We start from the raw sequence: 22,155 nt of genomic DNA on the forward strand, positions 1-22,155 counted from the left end.
CTATTCTTCCCCTCCACATTCATTTCTTCCCTGTGTCTGCCTGAATTTATTTTTATTTACTTCTCCAGAACAGCAGATTGCATAACAGTACAAGGAAATACAGTCACTATCTATCTCTCTAATATTCTAATATCTCTCTAATATTCTAGATAATTCTGAATATTCAAAATTTATGGATATCCAGTTCAGTGCTCTTTTCTAAGCAATTCTCATATACTTTGCAAAAATAATAAGATAACAGCTGGTTCCTAGCACATAATTACCAATTCTGTCCCTTAATGAAGCATCCAGGGTAAAAGGAGGAATAACAATTCATTGGAGTGTACAGCTCCAGGAAGGAGCAAGGACTTTGTGTTTCAGTGACAGGAATGGAAAACATCTGCTTCAGATGGAAACAAGATCCTCAGAGTAGGGCTAGCTCAAAAAAAAAAAAAAAAAAAAAGAAAATAAAAGAAAAATTAAGGAGGCAGTCAGTCTCTGCATTTCTTTAAGATAAAAGGGTCTCTTAAGTTCTTTCCTGATTTATGTGAAAGCCCACAGATTGTTTTAGGAGTTTTAGGATCAGAAAAATATTAGGTATGTTTTTTCCAAGCAGGCTGACATTCACAGAGGACAGAATACAATAATCTGGTCCTACATTTGCATTGAGGAACTTTGAAAGATTCTTGCCTTGTACACATGGGAAGTATAGCTGAGAATTTAATCCAAGTGCATAAATAAAAATCTTATGAGGAACACTGTATATGAAAATGTCAATCTGAAATGTAACTGGAGTAAAGGTACATAAGAACTTTGAAGTGTAGTCAATGTGAAACATCCATACACAGACAATCGGAATTATGTACCATCATTACCACTTCCTACTTCCTAAATTGGAGCAACCCCGATAAGGAAGGCTTCTTTGGATAACTCTATTGACTCCTGAAAAGTATGACATGTATCTGCTTCTAGAGGAGAATTTCACAGGGAATCCTCCATATTCAGAGGTTAAGTTTATTCAAGGTCTATGAGCACGTAGTATGGTATATGACATTTTTCTGCACTCTCCATTACACAACAACTGACAGTCTTTTAGATCAATTCACTAACCTTAATCTGTCCTTTTATCACTCATCCCAGAGTTCCTGGAATAAATGATCTCCTATCTGAAATGAATGGAAATTTAAGAGCCTATTCTCTGCTTGTGCAAAGTAAACCATCAAATACATGGCAGAGAAAATGTACTGGGACAGCAGCAGGGAATAAACTCCTCCAAAAAGTGCTACTTAGACATGGTCCATGTTCACAGGGATCTTTAAAATGATATTACAGAACAAATAACTCTTGAACAAATTCAACAAGTCACAAAGGCAAGGACCTTTACAATATTAGGATAGCTCCACTTCTCAATGTGATCAATATATGCTAGAGAGGAATAGCTTGAAACACTGTAAAAATTCCACCAGTACCTAAAATCCAGACATTTGTCTGAGGACAAGATTTTAATAAAATACCTTGCGTTGTATCCATTGAATTAAACTTGTCTGGGACTTCCCTCTGGCACTGAGGCTATTGGGAACGAAATGGCCTCAGTTTTACTCCAAACACTGTCATTCTCCGAAACAATGGCAGTCACATTGAAACAGCATGTTGTAGCATAATCCAGTGGCTTTGATAACCCCTGGACTCTGACACTATTAATTGGCACAAGCCAAAGTATGCTAAAAGTTGTCCTCAATGCTTGTTCATATAGACAACTGACTTTCAGCAATTAAAAAAAAAAAAGTCCCCAAACCAAAACATAAACCTCTTTAGGATATTTAATTAATGTAGTTCCTGTGCTGCAAGAACCTAAGGGTCCTTGTGCTTAAAGACATGTTCCTACTTGCTACAACCCTGCTGTCTGCCCTGTGTGTATTAGCTATAACACTGACAAAGACACGTGACAGTACTTCAATTAGAGGATCTCCCAAACAAAATCTAATTAAAAGCTATACAGCAGGGCTTGAACCTCCTCCCTGTATGATCTATTCTCTTTTTTTTTTTTTAGATGTGTATAAATAAATCGAGGATTTTTAGTTTTCCATTCCTTAAATGGGTTTTGCTATTTTAGTTTCATTAACAGTATGAAAGCACCAGCCTACTCTTCTGAACACTATAGGGAATGCATGCTAATTAGATATCCCAATGCTAATTAGATTTCCCGATATAGGAAATCTATAGTAACTTCACAGCTCTTTTGCCTCTTCAAAGGAGGGCTCCCACAGTCACCAACAGCAGAAAAACAACAGAATATCAATCTATAGTTTCAATCTTCTCTGAACTATTGAAGCACAATTGAAAATAATGAAAACTCAAGTTTTAAGATCAAGAAAGAAGCACTACCTAAGAAAATGAGTTGAAGAAACACTCTTCTGTATAACTGCTTATATTGAATTCATAAATGATCAAAGATTACATATCTATCTATCCCAGGGCACTAAGATCTCAATCATAGATTTTTTTTTTGCTATCAATCATCTTGCTGCTTGAAAAATGAAACATACTTTCTGCATAGCTATTGCACCTAAGTGTTGGCTCACAAGGAGCAGATATGCAAAAGAGGAAGTTTTGTTTCCTATTAAGTTGCAGTTCTGCTATAAAACAGATAAAACATTCTTCGCCTCCTTAAATAAACCAACAAAATGCAGCCAAGTGTGGATAGATTAATGAAGTCACATTTTTTTTACTGGTCAAATACATCCTTCATAAAAAACAGTGGTAAAGATGTTTTGATTTATCCTTGTGAGCTTACGTATAGAAAAAGAAGCATATAATTTTGATGGAGAGTTTTTCTAATAAATTTACATCAACTATGCAATTTCAATTGTACAAGATTTAATTACATTATAATGTAGCCTATGTAATTAGAAAATGTGTGCTTATTTCAGATAAAAAATATGTAGTCGTTACATTACTAATTTGTTTACAAAACAATAACTTAAATACATATAAAAATCCCAAAACACTTCCAAAACAACCCCAAGACTGACCTAACACAGAGTTTATAGTACATATTTTAAGACATGCCGATTTTTTCAGCTTTTATCAAATTCTGTTTTATAGGTACATTGATTACATAGCTTTAAAATTACATAATTATTCACACTGAATCTTCACAGAAACTTCAACACCATCTATTATCTTTAAATCAGTACTTTTGGTTGTCTACTTTTCTGTCTTCCTGTTACTGCTCTTAGATTGGCAGGTGCCTTCAGTCAGGAGCTGCTTTAACCAAGGCTGAACAAGACTTGATGCTCTGCTGGTTACCATGTAGTTCTACCTTGCCAATTGTTTAGAAATCTGTTTCCATTCAGAATCACAGAATAAAGTGATTTGGAAGGGACCCTCAGGGATCATTGAGTTCAACTCTAAGCCCTGCAGAAGTCCACCCTCAAGAGTCACACCATGTGCCTGAGTGCACTGTCCAAATGCTTCTTAAAAGTGTCAGTCTTGATGCTGTGACCACTTCCCTGGGGAGCCTCCTCCAGCGCCCAATGTCCTCTGAGTGAAGACCTTTTTTCTAACATCCAGCCTAAACCTCTCCTGACACAGCTTCAGGCCACTCCCTTGGGTTCTGTGCTGGTCACCATAGAGAAGAGATCATTGTCTGACCCTACTCCTCCACTCATGAGGAAATTGTAGACTGCAGTGAGGTCTGCCCTCACTCCTCTCCCTCAGTCTCCTCCAGGCTGAACTGACCAAGTGACCTCAGCTGCTCCTTAAGCTCCATCACAAATCTCATGACCCTCCTTTGGGCACTCTCTAACAATTTAATGTCTTTCTTAATATTCTGGTGCCCCAAACCACACACAGGACTCAAGGTGAGGCTACCCCAGCTCAGAGCAGAGCAGGACAATCCCCTCCCATGCCCAGCTGGTGATGCTGTGCCTGATGCACCCCAGGACTATTTTTCCTTATGTATCTGGTATAAAAAATCTCACCTTTGCTGAACTTTAATTCTGATATTTTACAACCATATTAGATTATATTGGTGAAGGGTCTGGTATCATTTTATGATGTCTCCATCTGTAATAATATTTTTCATAGACACACAAATTTTATCCTTCTTAAACTCCTACTTAATATGTATGATTCACAGTAAAAATGAAATAATTTCACTAGATTATAAAAAAATATAAAACTGACTGAATTGCAAATAATATGTGGAAATGGTTCCATCTAAACATATTTGCACTGTAATACTCGTACCTTCTAGATATTTGCAAATAAATCTATGTTCAGCTGTTTTTCTGATATGTTCAATTATCCCCAGGGAAAAACTTCTCTGTTACAGTAGTAACTATAGGTGATTTCTTTTTTTTTTGTTTGTTTTTTTAAGCTCCTTGAGTTAAGAAGGTAGTGAAAGGAAAAAGAAAATAGGAGTAAATTACTGCCCATTTGTCAAAATTGTTTTCTATTCCTGAGGTGAAACAATAAAGAGTTAAACTGGTCATAGATATGAGTTGCTGAAAACTTTTTCACTCATTGTGCAGTCAGTAATTGGAATTTGGCAACCAGATTCTCCAGATATTCTGAGTCTAGACAGATGTATGCTCCAGATTAGAGACTGGAAGTCTGAAAGGGAATTTCTGTTGGCTTCTGTGCTTCTGGAAATCTGAACAGTGGCTATTTTCTCAAATTTCCACTTATCCACATCCATGCAGCACAAGGAAATTGAACTGACTCAAAGGGAAAGGGGACATGAGCTAAACCGGTGGTAAATAAGGAATCAGAGTGAAAGAAAGAAGATGAGAAACTATGAATCCAGATAAATCATGTGAGATGATGGAAAAAAATGGGGAAAAAATTAAGGTTTTGCTCTGGCAAAGTCAACGGAAAACAGAATGATTAACTGAGAAGCCTAGATTCTATTTAACTTCAAAAACTGAATAAGTTCGGGACTAGTTTCTAGGAATTCACGAATCTCATGAGTTATCACTGAATTGTCCATAGCACTTTTGAATGCTCTTACCTTGTGTGCAAGGTGGGCCACAGTAATGATGAGCTGTGTATCCAAGGTATACCCACCCTTTGTTAGAGAGATTGCTATTTGGATTTGGCTAAAACTGCCAGGATCAATAGAGACAATTGTGTTCCAGTGCCTGCAAACCTTAGCCAGTGTTGTTTAATTTATTAATATAATTCTAGCTAGGAAGTTTAGGTCTCTGCTAAGAGAAAAGGAATAGAGAAAGAAATAATCCCAGGTGAACTTCAGGAGATAAGGACACAAGGTAAGAATAAATAAGGATAAATCAAAATAAGTCAGGATAGAGAACCTGATGGAAGAGAAAAGCTAGACAAAGTAATCAAAACCAGGATAATCTATGGCATCCAATATATCTAGTCTTTTAGCACAATTTAGTAAAATTGTCTCATGTTTCCCAACTCTCCTCACTCTTCTGTTGTCAGTAAGTATTTTTGAAACTTGCAAGTGTAAATTAAAGACATTTTAAAGTCTTATTTGGTCTCCAAAATGAATTAGAAAGAAAGAACAACAGTGTATTACCCCTGCAAATGAAAGACATTAGAGATCTTGGTTATCATCTTAAGTTTCTAACTCTTCAAGGTGATGCTACAATAGTACATAATGTTGCCATTTCTGAGGCAGTTTGGACTGTGTGACTGTTTAAATGAACAAATATTACAGACATAAATTCATATGAGGCAAATTAGAAGACATGGGAATTATACTAGCTGTGGAGCTCTCTTTTCATCCACTTGTGAAGTCTGGCCCTTATTTACCTCACACACAAAAAAGAAACTTTCAAGTTTTACATCTCATACAATGAATAGAGTAAATCTTAAATGTTTTTGGTAGGGAGAGGTTTGCTTCTTTTTCATTGCCTCATCCAGTCTCCAAAGCTTTCAGAGATAACCATAAGGTTCTTACACAGCTTCATTCATCTTGAAAATGTTTATCTTTCCCCACCCCCCCTTTCTTCTGAATATCATTCTTTCCTTAATCTACACTTACATGCTACCTCTTGTAAATAACAACTCTTCTGTATTTTGCCAGGTCATATTTTAGTGAAAATTCAGGCAAAAGAACCATATGGTACTCGAATATTTCCAGAGTTTTCTTTCCAGGAGAACAACGTTGTCTCTTCTCTTACCTCCTCTTTCTTAAACCTCCCTCTTACAAAATTATTTAACATTACCCAAAGTCTTTTTTGCTGTTCTGTGCCAAGGTATTCTTGATTTTGCCCCAGTATTCCTGTGCCATTCATTCACCAAGGAATCAGATTATATCCTTCTTATGTGAACTATTTAATTTTGTGGATCCCTTGAAACCTTCTGGATGATGCACATTCCTGAGTGGCAAAGCCACAGCTGATGGGAGTAGGCATTACCCTTTTAACATAGCAGCACATATATCCCGGTCTTACATTCCCAGAACATTTATTTTTCAAACATTCTTCTTTAAAAGTGCATTTTTAGTTTAAATTATGTTTATTTATTTGTTGTTTCTGTTTTCTATTAAGATGGTAAAGCTATTATGTCATTAAAAACCCCAGCACATATCCTGATTAAATATATCAAAGCAAACAGCAACTTCTGATTAAATTATTATATGTGTATTTAGAGCAGATTAAAACTGCAGGGTTTGGTGCATCCATTTAAAATTGAAACTAAATCAAATATACTATAGAATCATCATGATAAAATGTGGTTAATTTAAACAATATAAGGATGTCTTTTAGGAAACAAATAGAAAACAGTGTATCTTTTATACATACCTGATTTGAGACAAATCTTATAGGCATTTCCACTCTTAATTACCTTATTTTGGAACATTAACATTAGTTTTTTTCAGATTAGTGCACTTCAGTTACAATGTGCATAACAAGTTGCTTAAGAAGGATAAATCCCAAATCTATAATGCATTAAAACGTAAAAACTATTCAGAAGAGAGTTCTGAGTTACTGACTCTGAATTGTGAGTTATTCATAAATTTGCACTTCAGAGTACCAGCATATGAAAGGAAATGAAAGTGCAAACATCCAGCTCATAATAAAACCTTTTAAGATATTTTCTTATTTAAAATTATTTTTTCTTTCAAATTTTTTAAAGATTTATGCAATTATTTAAAATGAGGTTTGATTAAGATAGCAACATAGGATTATTCTTCAAAAAAATACAATTGTTCCTTCAGTGATCTTATGTAATTTGAATTATGTGGGCATGAGGCACTCTTTCTAAGCATTTGAAAACCAAGAAAAAAATACCATTTTCTTGACTGTCCTACTGAACTTCACAAGTCTGAAATATTGAACAGTTTGGAGATAAAAGACAACAATCTGAATTCACCCCTAGAAATGATAAATAAACCTTTTGCATTATTAAGGTTTAAAAGAAAAATATTTAAACAAAAATACAATTAATTGGAATGTAGCAAAAAAAAAATACCAACATCTGCCTCTATAGGAAGTATATAATGCATGCACCACAATACCTGTATATGCAAACTGAACAAGGTCCCACAGTGCATTGGGATCTATGCCTTCCATTTTGATCTCTTCTTGCTTGGCTTCACAAACATCACTAGTAAACATGGCAGCGAAGTAGTCAGAAACAGAACTGAGGACAAGTCTGCAAAAAAAGTTAGAAACTGGTGTAATTTGCTTGGACACGTGCATTAGAAATTTCACATATTTATAAACTTCTTTAAAATTATTTTCATAATCATTAAAGATTATTAGGAGGAATATGTTATTAATGCACATTGGCAGAAAAACACAGAATGACATTTAATTCTAATTTGTTTTTGCCTCCTGAGATATGAACCACGCAGTACTTTAGCATATGACTATAAAACAGACATAGAAATTAGCACTCAGTCTTTCTGATAATCTTCCAATCATGCAGAAGTCCCAACTGTTAACAAGATAATCCCTAAGTATTAAAGACAATTTAATAATGACAGGCATTTCAAACTCCAGAGGTACTCTTCTTTGTTCTTAAAGGCTTGTTATAAACTTTAATAATAGCATGTGACTTTAAGCACTATAAACCCTCCACTAAACTGTCAGCAGCTTAGGATGGTACACACTAAAAATATGTAATAGAATTACTGTGTAAAGCAATGTTTTTGTTAATAAACATGCCCAAGGAAAATAATTTGAAAATACCTACAAAATGTGCATAGCTTCTTGTTTAGGGATCTGATATAGATAAATCAATAGCACAGCAACTATCAGGTATGACTGTAGTTACTGGGGCTTTAAGTTAAGGCACTCTTCCAAATACCATCTACAGTGACATTTTGATTTTGTTAGGACTGAATATGCACAGATGATCTTGAGTTAGAAATGTAGTACAACTATAAATGGTACACCATGTGCTTCCATAAAAACAGTCACATTTCTGGACTAATTTGAAAACATAATATACAAACATATTAATAAAAGATCCAATAATCAAAACTGGAGAACTTGGAAACCAAAAAGAAAAACAATTAGCCTTTGTATATTGTTAGCTAATTTGATCATGGTAAATTATTATTTAAAAAAGTAGCACAGATAAACAAGTTGATCCTTACCAGCCACCATGGTAATTGACTACCTTTGCTCTCTTAGCTCACCCCAATAACTAAGTAAAATATGACAGCTTGAATTGACTTCATAATTTTATGGTGCTTTAAGCTGCTATATTTTACCAGCAAGTAGGGCAGCTTGAAGACATATATATTATCTTTGCCTCTAATGATGGGAAATTACTAAATAGGAATAGTAGTTTTATCACTTTTCATGTGGTGCTCAACTCCAGCAATCATGAATTGTAGAAGTGAACATCCTAACTCATATACAGTTCACATTTATATTTATGTAATAACTAAAAGACAATGGATGACTACAAAAAGATGAACTTACAAACAGATTTTGGTTCTGGCACCAGGAACTATTAAATTACTATTTTTTCATCACTGAGGAACATTTACTTCTAAGTTTGTTTAAGTATTCCGCTTTATCTTATTTATATATTATTACCTTTGCAAATCTTCTTCTAACACTTTCCCTGACCACTTATTTATAACTGACTTTATTGTTCATAGATGCTTTAATAAAAGCATCACAAAAATCACAGAAAAGAAAAACAGTATTAAATACCAATTATTTTCTATGAGAAGAATTCTCACAGATAGCAGAGATGTAATTAAGGTATGTGATTGAGATTTTCATTTGAGACCACTTTACATTAGCTGTTGCTTCAGATATACTAGCCATCATTTAAATTCAGCTGTGGGTATTATTCAGCTTGGTCACTTGCCAAAAGCAAGGCCAAAACTCTCAGCAGTTACTTATTATATAATCTTACTGTATATATATTGTCAAATATAAAACAAGTGAACAAATAAACAACAGAGGGAGGGCAGAAAATAAATAATGGAAGGATTAAATTTCTTTCACAAACATGTATAAAAATATGTGATTTTCCACAATTTGGGTGACAAAAGTCAAAGAAGTTATCTAATGGATTTCAACTGTAAAGGAGCATTGAGTCTACAGGAACACATAAGAGCCAGTCCAAGGTTGGAAAAAAAAAAGGCAAAATAAATGAGACAGAGATCCTCAGCATTACCCGTTTTTCTTAAAGGTTTATCCTTACTGGTTTCTACCACCTATCAAAGAAGATGGCTTACATGAGCAGAAAGGTTCTGTGATGTAGAAGCTCACCTACAGAAGCAAGACAAGCTTTTGAACAGAGTGATAAAAAAACAGGATTGTTTTTTTATAGTGTCTTATGTTAATCAATAGTTAACAGAAATACTGAATCAGATATTTCATCAACTTAACACGAACAAAAAAAGTTAACTGATTTCAAGACACTAACTTCTACCTTGGGAAGTGCTCTGCAAGTTGAAGTGAGAGGAACTTGCTAATTACACTTAATTCTGAAAGGTGATACATTTTGTAAATCTTTATTGTGTTCCAGGGTTGAGATGGAAGATCAAAAGTGAGAAATCAAAGAGATCAATTAATTTGTAATGATCTGCTGCTCTTTGTAGATCAGAAGGCTCCAAGCAGCCCTAAATCTTGTCTTAAAGGCATGTTGACCTATTAATCAAGAAAGGTCAGGTGGCTGAGAATGTCACTTTTTTCAACTTCTGATGTGGCAGTAAGAATACATAATAAACTCTTTCATCCTTGAAATTCATAGCAGGTAACTCATGGCTTAAAATGAGTTTGTGAACTCAGAAAGATTTTCTCCAGATTAAGGGACTTCTTTCCCTTTATGACTAATTTCAACCCAATAAATTTCTGATTTATTTTATAAGTAATCCATATGACTGATTAGGGTTGTGACCTTTTTTCCCAGGATATCAGATTTTATTTTAATTTATTGTAGAATACTTATTTGCCACTTTCACAACTGTTTTCATATACACCTTTGATAGAGAATTGCCTCAACACTTATTATGCATTTATTAATTAAAAGAAGCAAACAATAATCATTTGATCATTTAAAATCTTAAAGAAAACTATTACAGTATTTTACTGCCAACTGAGTAGAATATCAAATGTTGCTTAGACTGAAAACTCATAGGCAAGATACGATTTTTTCTCCAAGCATATTATGCTACTACACACAGAAGCTGAATATTCTCGAGAGCTGGGTCCATGAGAATGTCATGAGGTTTAACAAGACCAAGTGCAAGGTGCTGCACCTGGGTTAGGGCAACCCCTGGTATCAATCCAGGATGAGGTCTGAATGGATACAGAGCAGCCTTGTTGAGACAGTCTTGGGGGTGCCTCTGGAGGAGAGGCTGGACATGACCCAGCCATGGGCACTCACAGCCCAGAAACCAAACATGTCCTGGGCTGCATCCAGAGCAGCGTGGGCAGCAGGGGAGGGAGGGGATTCTCTCCCTCTGCTCTGCACTGCTGAGACCCCACCTGCAGTGCTGCATAAGAACAACTTACATTTACAAAGATTGTAGGGGGAAAATGGTAATACTTAGAATTTTTCCACACTACATTTTAATTTTCATTTACCATTTGACAGATGGCATTGTGAAAGTATGCACACACGCATATATATATATATATATATACATACATACATATATATGGACTCATATACATGCATTCATAAGTACTATTTCTTTAAAAAAGCTGCAATTTTAAACTCTGTGTTCTGAAAGGAATGAAATTTCACATACAATGAATAGTGGTATAATTCACAGCACAGGAAGGACATCAACCTGTTAGAGTGAGTCCAGGGCCACCAAAATTATTAGAGCAGTGGAGAACCTCTCCCATAGTGAATGATTGAGGGAATTTGTTTTTTTCAGCCTAGAAAAGTGAAGACTTAGGGACGTCTTAATTGCTCCTTTCCAGCATCTACAAGGAGCCTACAAGAAAGATGGAGAGGGACTCTTTATATGGTCATGTAGTGATAAGACACAGGGGAATTATTTCAAACCAAAAGATAGTAGGTTCTTTTACCCTTCGAAGTCCATTTCAGTTACTGCACCTTATTCCAGTCCCTAAAGCAATAGCATTAGTATTCTGGTTTAATACAGTAATAAAATATATCTAGCTGGAAGAGGACCCCTAAGGCTTCTAAAACAAAAATAAACCATGTGATTAAGTGCATGATCATATGCTCCTTGAACTGTTACAGCTTCCCTGAAAGCCTGTTGGAGCAACTTACCACCCTTCTGCTGAAGAACCTTTCCCCAATATCCAACTTCCCCTGACTTCATTCCATTTCCTTGGGTTCTGTCACTGGTCACCAGACAGGTGAGATCACCACCTCCCCCTGTGCTGCTCCCCTCCAGGAAGCTGCAGACTGTGATGAGGTCATCCCTCAGCCTTCTTTTCTGTGGGATGAACAAGCCCAGTGATCTCAGCTGCTCTCCTTGTACATTTTTCCTTAAAATACCTTTCACCACTTTGGATGGCCTCCTCTGGACACACTCCAACAGTATGATGTCCTTATATTGTGGCTCCCAAAAATGCACACAATGCTCAAGGTGAGGCTGTACCAGCACAGAGCAGAGAGGGACAATCAATCACCCCTTGATGGGCTGGTGATGTTGTGCACGGTTGGTCCTTTGCTGCCCAGGCACTGAAGACTTACATTCCACTTGCCAGCAACCCAAACCCCCATATCAAGACAGGCAATCTAGGTTAATATTAAAAGCTTATCTAAATTGCCTTGCTGCTCCTCTGACAACAGGATTTTTTGCTGTAATTGTTCTTTCCCAACCATATTACTTGAATGAATTGTTTTTAAACTCAAGGACAGTGGGTTTTGTTAAACAACTCTGTTCAGATGCAATGTTTGATATGGGAAGTTCCTCAAACCTTACAGATATCTGAGAATAACATAGGGCTGCTGTACTGCCTTTACTGTGTGTTCTCCATGTGCATCTGTTACTGACTAGTGCCAGAAAACAAGTCTTCAGACTATATAATGTGCATTTTTCTCCTTTCACTCCCTGCTTTTAGACTTTCTTTCCTTCTTTGCCTGGTTCTCCTTTCCTTCCTGCCTGGTTCTTTATTCTTTCATCTTGCCTTCCAGCTAAACTTTCTCCATTAATTTTTCCTTATTTTACTAGTACTACTTGTTTTAACTTTGTATCTCTATAGTAGCACTCAAAATGCATTGAAAAAGTAGTTGCCACTCAGAGCACTGAAACAGAAAATGCTAACTGCATTTTCCTGAAGGAGTTTTATTAAATGTATCTTCACATGTCTTTGAAACAAAAGATTTGGGTAACCAAAGTACTTCTTTGTTATTGGTAATTTTCCAATAGTTCTGTACTACCTTTTGTGACATGGTAGGAGTCCCACGTGATCCTTTTCTTGAGTATTGGAAGGAAAAAAACTATGTTTTTTGATATTAAGAGAAACCAGAAAATAAATACTTTCTCAATCTATACTCAATGAATTTCTCATTATATACTCAACTATACTTGACTATATTATAACAACAACAAAAGTAGATTTTTTGGTTTCTCAGCAAATACAATGAAAGTCAGAACCGCAAGCTGAGGATGCATCTTTGTATTTTCTAGTTTTATTGAATTTTCTGTTTTATTGAATCCAGTCTCTGTTACATGGGAGTGTGTTGTTTTAATTGGATAGGGGCAGGTGAATTCTAGCCTTATATCACATTTGTTTCTTTTTTGTTTCCCTTCAGCACAGAGTTCCTGTATTCCTTTGTGCAGAATTACTAATCAAAATGTCTTAAAATACTTTCTGAGTTTAGAGATGCCCTAACATTTATGCAGTCCTAGATGGAAGCTTTAATGAACTCTCCTGTGCAAATATTAATGCCTATCTATTATTTGCAGTGACTTCAACTCTTTTCTTCACAGCATTTTTAAAGTTTCTTCAGCAGCTGTAGAATACAGCATTTCAAGTACAGTATCTAAAACCAGTGAAATTCATGTAAGTTGCCTTCACTCAAAACAACCAAATCATTGATGGCAAATGCACATTCTTAATTTTATGTTGACCCATGTGATTATTGCTTAACAATTTTCATTTACTTTGGAAACAGCTGGGGCTCTGATCATGTCACTATAGTTCTGAACAATATTTACTTCACAAATGCACAACAGGAGTATATGGAAAATGAAAGTAGAGATGAATGATGTGGGAGAAATACAGAAACATTTTGTCAACACACAAAAATGGAATTAGAGAGGCCAAAAGGTCAGGTACAGATGAAGATAGCAAGGGATTTAATAGCAAAGAAGGATTTCTGTGAATACCTTGGAAACAAATGCTAAAGTTTTGCAAGATTTTGTGCACTCCTCAAAAAAGTATATTTCCATGTCCATCCCTAAAAGAAAAGGTGTAGGAACCTACAGACTCATTTGCCTCATCAAAATCATGGAGAAAATTTGCATAGAAGACACATGCTGGATCACTAAAAAGTGAGGATAATAAAAACTGGAACAGGCTAACAAGAGAGGAATGTCCACAAGAGATGATATTTAATTGGCCCTGCTTTGAGCAGGGAGAGTTGAATCTGTAATTTCTAGGACTGTAATGACTAGTAGTAAAATAAACAGCTCACCATGCTTGTCCAGCCACACCTGTCTAAGCCAAAACAGAATAAACACTATTAACACTTTTCCAGTTATTTGAGATTTAGACTTTTGACTGCAGACTACAGAGAAGTAGAAAGTTAACTGCAAAAGTGTCCAAAGGTTTATTAGAAAATCTAAATAAGGTTATGGGTATTATTTCATGGTTAGTCTTCTTATTAGGGCATGCTTCCAGCTCAGGAAGGATTTGTATATACTGTAGAATTGAAATGACAAATGTGAAATTAAATTTACTACTAAAAGGTGCTCATCCAAATATGAACTGCTTTATTAAAACAGTAGGGGAACTGAAATAAACTAATTAAAAAAAAAACCTCCAGGATTTAAATATTTTAATGAAGGTCGTGTTTGGTTTTACTTAGAATTTGGACAATAACTTGGGTCCTGCAGTCTTGTGTATTGGATATTCTTTTTTCTTTTACTTACTATATTTACACTTATTATACTATATTTATATATTTATACTTACTTTACTTATTATATTACTTACTTTTACTATTATAGAAGTTGGAATATAGACTATCCAGCTCCTTTGTGTAGCAGGAATAGTCTCTGTGTCCCATATTCACTCAGGGCAAAAGGAACTCTGCAAGGTCCAAGTTTCCAAGATGCCCTTAAAATATTCCTCTGAATCAGGAAGTTAATTTGTAAATTCAGAAATGCACTGGCTGTTTTTCTGACTTCCTCCTGGGGAACCATAATCCTGCTCTGAATTTAGTATCTCACCAGACAAACCAGGACAGTAGCAGGGGACAGATTACCCTTGGTTTGCCGCCTTATGCAGATTTCAGATGCAAAAATACTTGCTCACCTGGAAATTCTGAATTATTCTCTGTAATTTAATCTAAACTATAGGATCATATTTTTATTTTCATGCATTAAATGAAAACCTATTTCTGAGACCAAAATCTCAATGAAGAATAACTATTTTAAGCTCTAATTGTTATCCAAAACCAAGTATAGTTTTATAAATACTGGCTGCTTTAATACCAGACAATCTCACAGAATTTTAGAAATTTTAATGTAATTATAATTTTGATCCCAATAATTATAATTAAAAGTAAATAAGATTTTTTTTAGCTCATTGAAAGGCACAGGTCATAGGAGGAAAGTGATCAGTATTCTAATGTAAATGTCTGAGAGACTCTGCACAACAGACTTATCAGAGGATCAGTATCTTAAGCTAGAAACACTGCTGTGCTCCGTGCAGCTATACAGCATCCCATTTCAGAAACTTCCATTCTCTTCACAGAAGAACAGCATCACAGCAGGGAGAACTGTTAGTCACACTCGCCATCAGTTTGCTAGTTGAGTGCTACCTGAACTTTTGAAATCTGTACAAAAACCTTACCTTCAGAGCCCCAACCTTCAAATCCACCTTTTTCAGCCACTTACACTTGTGTTTAAAGCAAGAGGAAAGAATCATAATGGGCAACAGGAAACACTGTTCTAAGAAATACACATACACAAAACATTTACTTTTGTAATTTCAGTATTTTATGCCTATCTCCTACCTATGTGCAGGAATTTTGCGATCCCCAGCAATCAGGATAACATCACAGAGCTGCTGCTGCTTCAGGTAGCTCTCCATTTTCCTGAAGGTTTGCTCTGCGTGGTGAACAGCCTGGTAGAATTCCTCAGAGCTACACGAATCCATGTCACAGTGGGGTGGCAAGGGGTGGCTGGCTCCTGACAGTCTGTAAACCACAAGAGAAACTCCATGTTGGTAAGATGGGACCAAGAGTTGACTCCATCACAGCTTTTAGAATCTGAAACAAGTAAACCAAGGCATCCTGTTCTCATCACTATAAGTACAAGACAGAAAAATCTTACTCCCTTGGGAGAGAAATAGAAAAAGCAAACCTATCTTTCCACTGGTTCTAAGCACTGATTCTATACTCTATTTCACTTTCTCAAATTCACATTCATTTTACACCCGTTGGGAAAGAAAAATAAAACTCTAATTGACTTGATTTGTAATGAATTCTGATTATTTTCGCAATGAAAAATTAGATAACTACTTTTTATCCAAAAGGCTTCTTAATACAGACTGAATTTAGCATGCAAGCATAATGATGTCTATATTTAAAAGGAAAAAAAAAAAGAAATATAAACAAATTTTTTTTCATTATATAGCCATTTATTTCTAGTTTGAAGTTACTCAGTTGAGTGTTACAGTGGGAAACCAAAGTATCAAAGTGTCAGGAAGCACTAGTCCTTGAGGAAACTAGGAAACTCTGCTAGAATTTCTAAATAGTTCTCAACACAAATGATACCCTCTTTTACAAATATGTAGTGAGATCAATTCAAATGAAAGCCTTAAGATTATATATACTACTGGTAGTGTTGAAAATGAAGCATTTCACTGATAAAGCTGGTTTTTTTTCTTCAACTAGATATACACAAAAGAGTTTACATAATCAATAGAAGAGCAACAGACAACCTATCTTAGTCCAGCATGTGAAACAGTATTATAAATTAATTAAAACCAATCTCATTTTATATATTCTATTGAAATATAAACATTAAGGAGCACATAAGAAATGCTTTTTATTTACAGTAATAATACAACAGTTTCCTTACTCAAGGTTTGAATTCAGTAGGTATTACATTCAAAAAATTATACTGAAAGATGTGTTAGAAAATGCAGTCTACATTCCTTGTGCTGGGGAAAAAAAAAATTGAAAAATTTAATTTATGAATTGAAAATTGCATAAAAATAATAATTCTTAAAAATCAGAATGAAATGCATTTATAAAATAAAAATAATAACCAAAAAGACCCAAACCAAATTCTTGAGATATGCTAGCAATTTGCTTTTGAATTATCTTTTGTCCAGAAGTGTTCCACATAGTCACCTACAGTCACTGTACAGGGCTCAGCAGGTTTAAGGAGGAAGTGCTGGTCCATCTTTCTGTCACAGGAATGACCAGGTTTCACAGCAATCCCTTAAAATAGCTGGAATCCTGCATAACTGAATGTGACATGCAAATAATTTCACAGGAAAGTAAAGCAGCTACTTCTCTATCTCACTGCCCCAACACCTATTCTGTGTCATGTACACAAACTAACTTATCATTAAAAATTAACTAACTTCACTTAATTTAAATTTATTTTAAAATAAGTACATTCACTTATGGAACATAAAGTTGGATAACAAAAAAAATATCAGTTGGTTTAAATTAATTGATATTGTTATTTTTATACTGCAAAGGTTACAATATGCATGAACCTGGCTATAGGAAAAATGAACTGGCAAAATGTTATTAAATGTGATTCCTCAACAGAAACAGTTACAAAATGGTGATTTAGAAAGAAACATTTGCTTAATTCTGTTACAGGTAATCTTGCTATATTGTCAAGTACTTTATGCCAGATACTTTCTCCTGGATAAAACAAACACATTCATTCTGTGAGTGACACAATTTGCTTATGTGTTTCTATCTAATCTGGACCCCAACCACGTTAATTAGAAATCCAAGCTTATTTTCACATCTTCGCTTGATCAACTGATGCTTTCCCATAAAACTCTAATGACAGAGCTAAACTCATTAGGATGGGCAGTGGTCAGACATTTCAGCTTTTCTTTTGTTTTTCTTTTCAATTTCACATTTGTAGCCACACACAGATTATTTCAGTTGTATTGCTGGAGAATTAGAATGTCAAGTAATTTACAAGAAATAAATTAATGCCTAATAAATGAGGTTGATAGGTTTAAATAGACACATTTCTTCCTATCCTCTTGGGAATTTAGAATTTACAACAGCAGTTCTGAGAAAGGACAGTAACAGGAATTAGCAGATCTAAATGCATTCATACTGTTTTTACGTTCAGAAGGTAGGTCTAGGTCAGCTTAAATTTGAACAGACGGGATACTAGTCCTGAATCCTTCTGGCTATTGAAAATGCAGTCTTTTCCAGGAAAGAAAAAGAGAAGTATCCTGATTGAATTTATGATGGTCTTGTGAAGTAAGACTGCGCTGTAATGAGCTTAGTCTATTTTGTTCTTGAATTGCTAGGCAGTTCTTGCCACAAATTTTGCTCTCTTTCCTGCTAGCCATTTATAAGCAACACATTCTACCCACTAACTCAGTGTAGCTGTCACTTAGCCAGTCAATAAATGACTGCTCAAAAGCAAGCCACCAAAGACCGAAGCATATTTTAAATATTTAGCATGAAAAATAGCAAACAATAAGCTTGATAAAAGACAATAAGTTAATCTTGTATTTATTTTCTAAGAAAGCCCAGATAAAAAGCCTGCTATTTGTCCTATTCAGGAGCTATCTCTGTTTCTTTTATGCTCTTCTGAATAAACAATGATTTTATATTAGACACTAACTTGTTAAAGTAGGAATTAGTTAGAGCAAATACCATTTATTACCAATTATCAGTTTGTGAAAGACATATACAGGTATTAAGGGACAATCAGCAATATGAAAATCACATTTTATCTTTGCACATATTGCTCTTGTTTAGGTGCAAGCAAATGGAACCACAAATGGAGTGAGAGTTTCTTCGATTGCATTCAGCAGCAACTTCAACACAAATTTGACTGAAAATTCCCTAAGTCTTTCAAAAACCTTTTTAGCATTTGTATACTTCAAAATCCTGTAATCAGTGAGCTGGACAGACTCCAGGTGGACTTTTTCAATAATCTTCCTCAGCTGGCAAGGACAAAGGCTGAACTCAGTGCGGAAATTTCAAACATTTGGGAGCTGTCCAGCTTAAAACACTTTAAATGACTTAGTCAATAGCACAGAAACAAGGAAATCAAACCTTTCTCAAGATTACAGCAATGCTATGAAGAGTGACTGCAGCATGAGAATACTAAAAGGCTCACAAAAATTATCAACATTGCAAATAAACAATAATCTTGAAAGCCTTTTTATGAAATGGCAAACCAAAGTGCAAACTGCATAAAAATAAATAAAATGCTAACAAAAAAAAATCCCTAGAAAATTTGTTGGCTATTTTTCAGTGCTAAGAACAGCATCCTGCTCTTAAAAGCAAAACCATTACAGAGCCTGAGTGTGTAGAGAAAAATCCAGTTTTTGTGCCATCACAGATCTTAAAATAGTGTAAACAGAAAAAAAAAAACCTAGAGAATTTCAAATATCTGACTCCACAACTGTCCACTTTTATTAGAAAAAAACAACAACAACAAAACAAACAAACAAAAAAACAAAATCTGAGTTGAAGAATAGAGGAATGAAAACCTTTAGCTTACAGTAATGTTGTCAAGGAGTTAGAGAGAAAATGCCAGGGGAAAAGGGACTTCACACACAGATTCAGCTACCTATACCTTTCTTATTAACTAATTAGTAAAACTATAGTTAAATCATATCCTGAACAAAAGAATAAAAGAGAAATACTTTGAAACAGAGGATTCATATGACTTGAAACTATAACATATTACTTTGTGTAAACAGAGGCTTAGATTTATAAATGTTTCCATTCTGGGAAATTATATTTATAGAGGTGCAGAAAGCAACAGATATCACTGTGTATAGCAGAAAACTTTACAGAATAATTCTATATTTTAAATACTCAATTTGAATATTTTTATTCTTTTTTCCACTGAAGGCTCTGGCCCCAAATAAAGAACTCTTTAACCATAAAATGTCATATAATTTCATCATTACTGGTATATTAAATCCTGGGGGGTTTTTTTGGTTTTTTTTTTTTTTTTCAGTTTTTGCTTCTGCAGGATTGATCATGCAAAGTTATTCAAAACCTGTTCAATTTAATTTAGTGTATACTATTGGGTACGTATCAAAAATACATACTCAAGAAACAAAATATATCCAGTTCTTAAGTGAAAGAAACATTGCTTTGCTATTTATAACTTGCAAAACCAGAAGTATTCCATATGTAAGACTGAAAAAAATCTTCACACAATTCATTCTCTAAAAATTACTTATTGAATTCTTAGAAATCAATAGCCTGTGGAATTGCACCATCTAAGATGGACTGTCAGAAGTCATGGCTCTCATTAGCGATCACTTGCAAAAAGGCAACAGCGAGTTTTATAAAGACTTAAAATCATTTTCTTACTGCAACAGCAAGACTAAAGTTGTTTGTGAGCAAAAGCTATGCTTCTCATTCTGCCCTCAGCAATCATATCTGCAGCTACGAGCTCTGCCCAGAGTTTCAGCAGGTAGAAGTGCCAGACAAAAAAAAATCAGAATATCAAATAGGACTTTTTAATTTTACCAGATTCACTTAGAGATGCATTGCTACTGTCAAAATAAGTTGTTAGCGATTGCTTTGCTCAAGTAATGCAAAATTCCCAAAGCTTGCTTTTGGTAAAGAGCACATTTGTGGAACTGACTTAATTTAGTTTCACATATGATAATTGGTACAATTTGGTCTTTTGAGATAACTTTTTTATTTTGGAGGGGATTTTGTTTGCTTTGTGTGCATTTTTGCTTTAATTCAGAATTTCTGATCTCATTTTAACAGCTTTTGAGACACATAATGTATGACTCAAGAGATCACTCAAAAATCACCATCATAGGCAAATAAGAGTCAACATGGTGAAATTAATTTAATTTACTAACAATCAAAAGAGAAGGATAATGAGAAATAAAACACATATCTTAAAAGACCTTCCCCAATAACCCCCCTTTTCTGGGCTCAACTTTACTCACAGTTTCTCTACCCTCCCCCCCTCAGAAGCTCAGGGAGATGGGCAATGGGAGATGTGATAAGTTCATCACACTTTGCCACTCCTTCCTCCTCAGGGGGAGGACTCCTTACACTCTTGCCCTGCTCCAGTGTGGGTCCCTTCCACAGGGTGCAGTCCTTCGAGGACTTCCAGCATGCGACACCCGGGGTCACAAGTGCTACCAGGAAATCTGCTCATGTGGGTTCCTCTCTCCATGGGTCCACAGGTCCTGCCAGGAGCCTGCTCCATTACATGCTTCCCAGTGTCACAGCCTCCTTCAGGCTCCAGCCTGAGGTCCTCCAGCAGCAGTGGACCTCTGCTGCATCATGAACCTCCATGTGCTGCAGGGTCACAGCTGCCTCACCATGGTCTGCACCATGGGCTGCAGGGGAATCTCAGGTCCAATGCTTGGAGCATCTCCTCCCACACCTGCACCGACCTTGGCATCTGCAGGGCTGTTTCTCTCATATGTTCTCACTTTTTGTTTTTCCCCTGAAAATCCAAAATCTCTAAATCATGACTAAAAACTAAAAATACAAATAAAAACTACAGTGTTTTTATTTTCCTGACTGATAGCTGAGTTGCCTGATAGGATCTAAGACACTGAATATTTTGTTCTGTTTTCTTGCGTTCTGCACAATATCCACCAATCAATGGAATATATTTTTAAATACTTTTTCAAATCTACTCATTGCTTCTTACAGTGTCTTTGGAATGTAACTAAGATCTCACAGTGTTTCTCTCATCATGTAAAAATACAATTGACTGCAATGTAGCACAGCAAAAAATTCATACCTAAAATCATTCTCATCCTTTCTGAAACTCATTTCAACACAAAGATGTTCATTTTATAAACCCTATTTCAAGTTCAAAACACTTCCTAAAATCCAGAGAAAACTGCTGAAGAAGAGCTGATTTTTAAGGTTCATCACACTGGTTGTGCCAGGCACCTGACAGCTATAGTAATAATGGTACTACAAACCTCCATCACAAGTTAGCAGCCATCACACTTCCTTGACAAATTACACTTTCTGCCCCCCACCCCGTATCTTTGACCTATTCTGCCTCTAAATAGTCTTGCTATGCAAGAGAAATATATGCTGGTTGGACTACTCTCTCCCACACAGAGCTAATGCTGCATTCACTGCTTTTTCAGCTTTGCATGCCCAAACAGAGGGAGCAGTTTGTTCCAGCTGTTCCTGGAAAACCGATTATTAACTTGAACAGAATTCTCCTAGATAAACATAGTCATATTTTAATGACTTGGACACATAACAATATATTTTACACATTCACATTGCTGACAGAACTTCTTATTATTTTGGATCTTGCTGGATGATCTGCAGCATGAAGAATACAGGAAACAAAGAGCCTACAAGTATAAAAGCCCTGCAAACAGATAC

General features: G+C 35.4%; 1 protein-coding gene across 2 annotated transcripts in view; it reads right to left on the reverse strand.

Annotated features, from left to right (window-relative positions):
- Positions 1–22,155, reverse strand: part of KLHL1 (kelch like family member 1) — a 173,813-nt gene that overhangs the window by 103,321 nt on the left and 48,337 nt on the right. Inside the window, exons 2-3 of one of the 2 annotated variants that reach the window (XM_062487769.1) lie at positions 15,601–15,783; positions 7,475–7,611 (exon numbers count right to left, since the gene is read on the reverse strand). In XM_062487769.1, coding sequence (XP_062343753.1) covers positions 7,475–7,611; positions 15,601–15,783 — 320 coding nt within the window. The remainder of the gene's footprint in view (positions 1–7,474; positions 7,612–15,600; positions 15,784–22,155) is intronic. The other variant, XM_062487770.1, reaches the window with a different exon arrangement.

This window comes from Cinclus cinclus, chromosome 2 (genome assembly GCF_963662255.1).
Source record: "Cinclus cinclus chromosome 2, bCinCin1.1, whole genome shotgun sequence".
Classification (NCBI taxonomy): domain Eukaryota; kingdom Metazoa; phylum Chordata; class Aves; order Passeriformes; family Cinclidae; genus Cinclus; species Cinclus cinclus.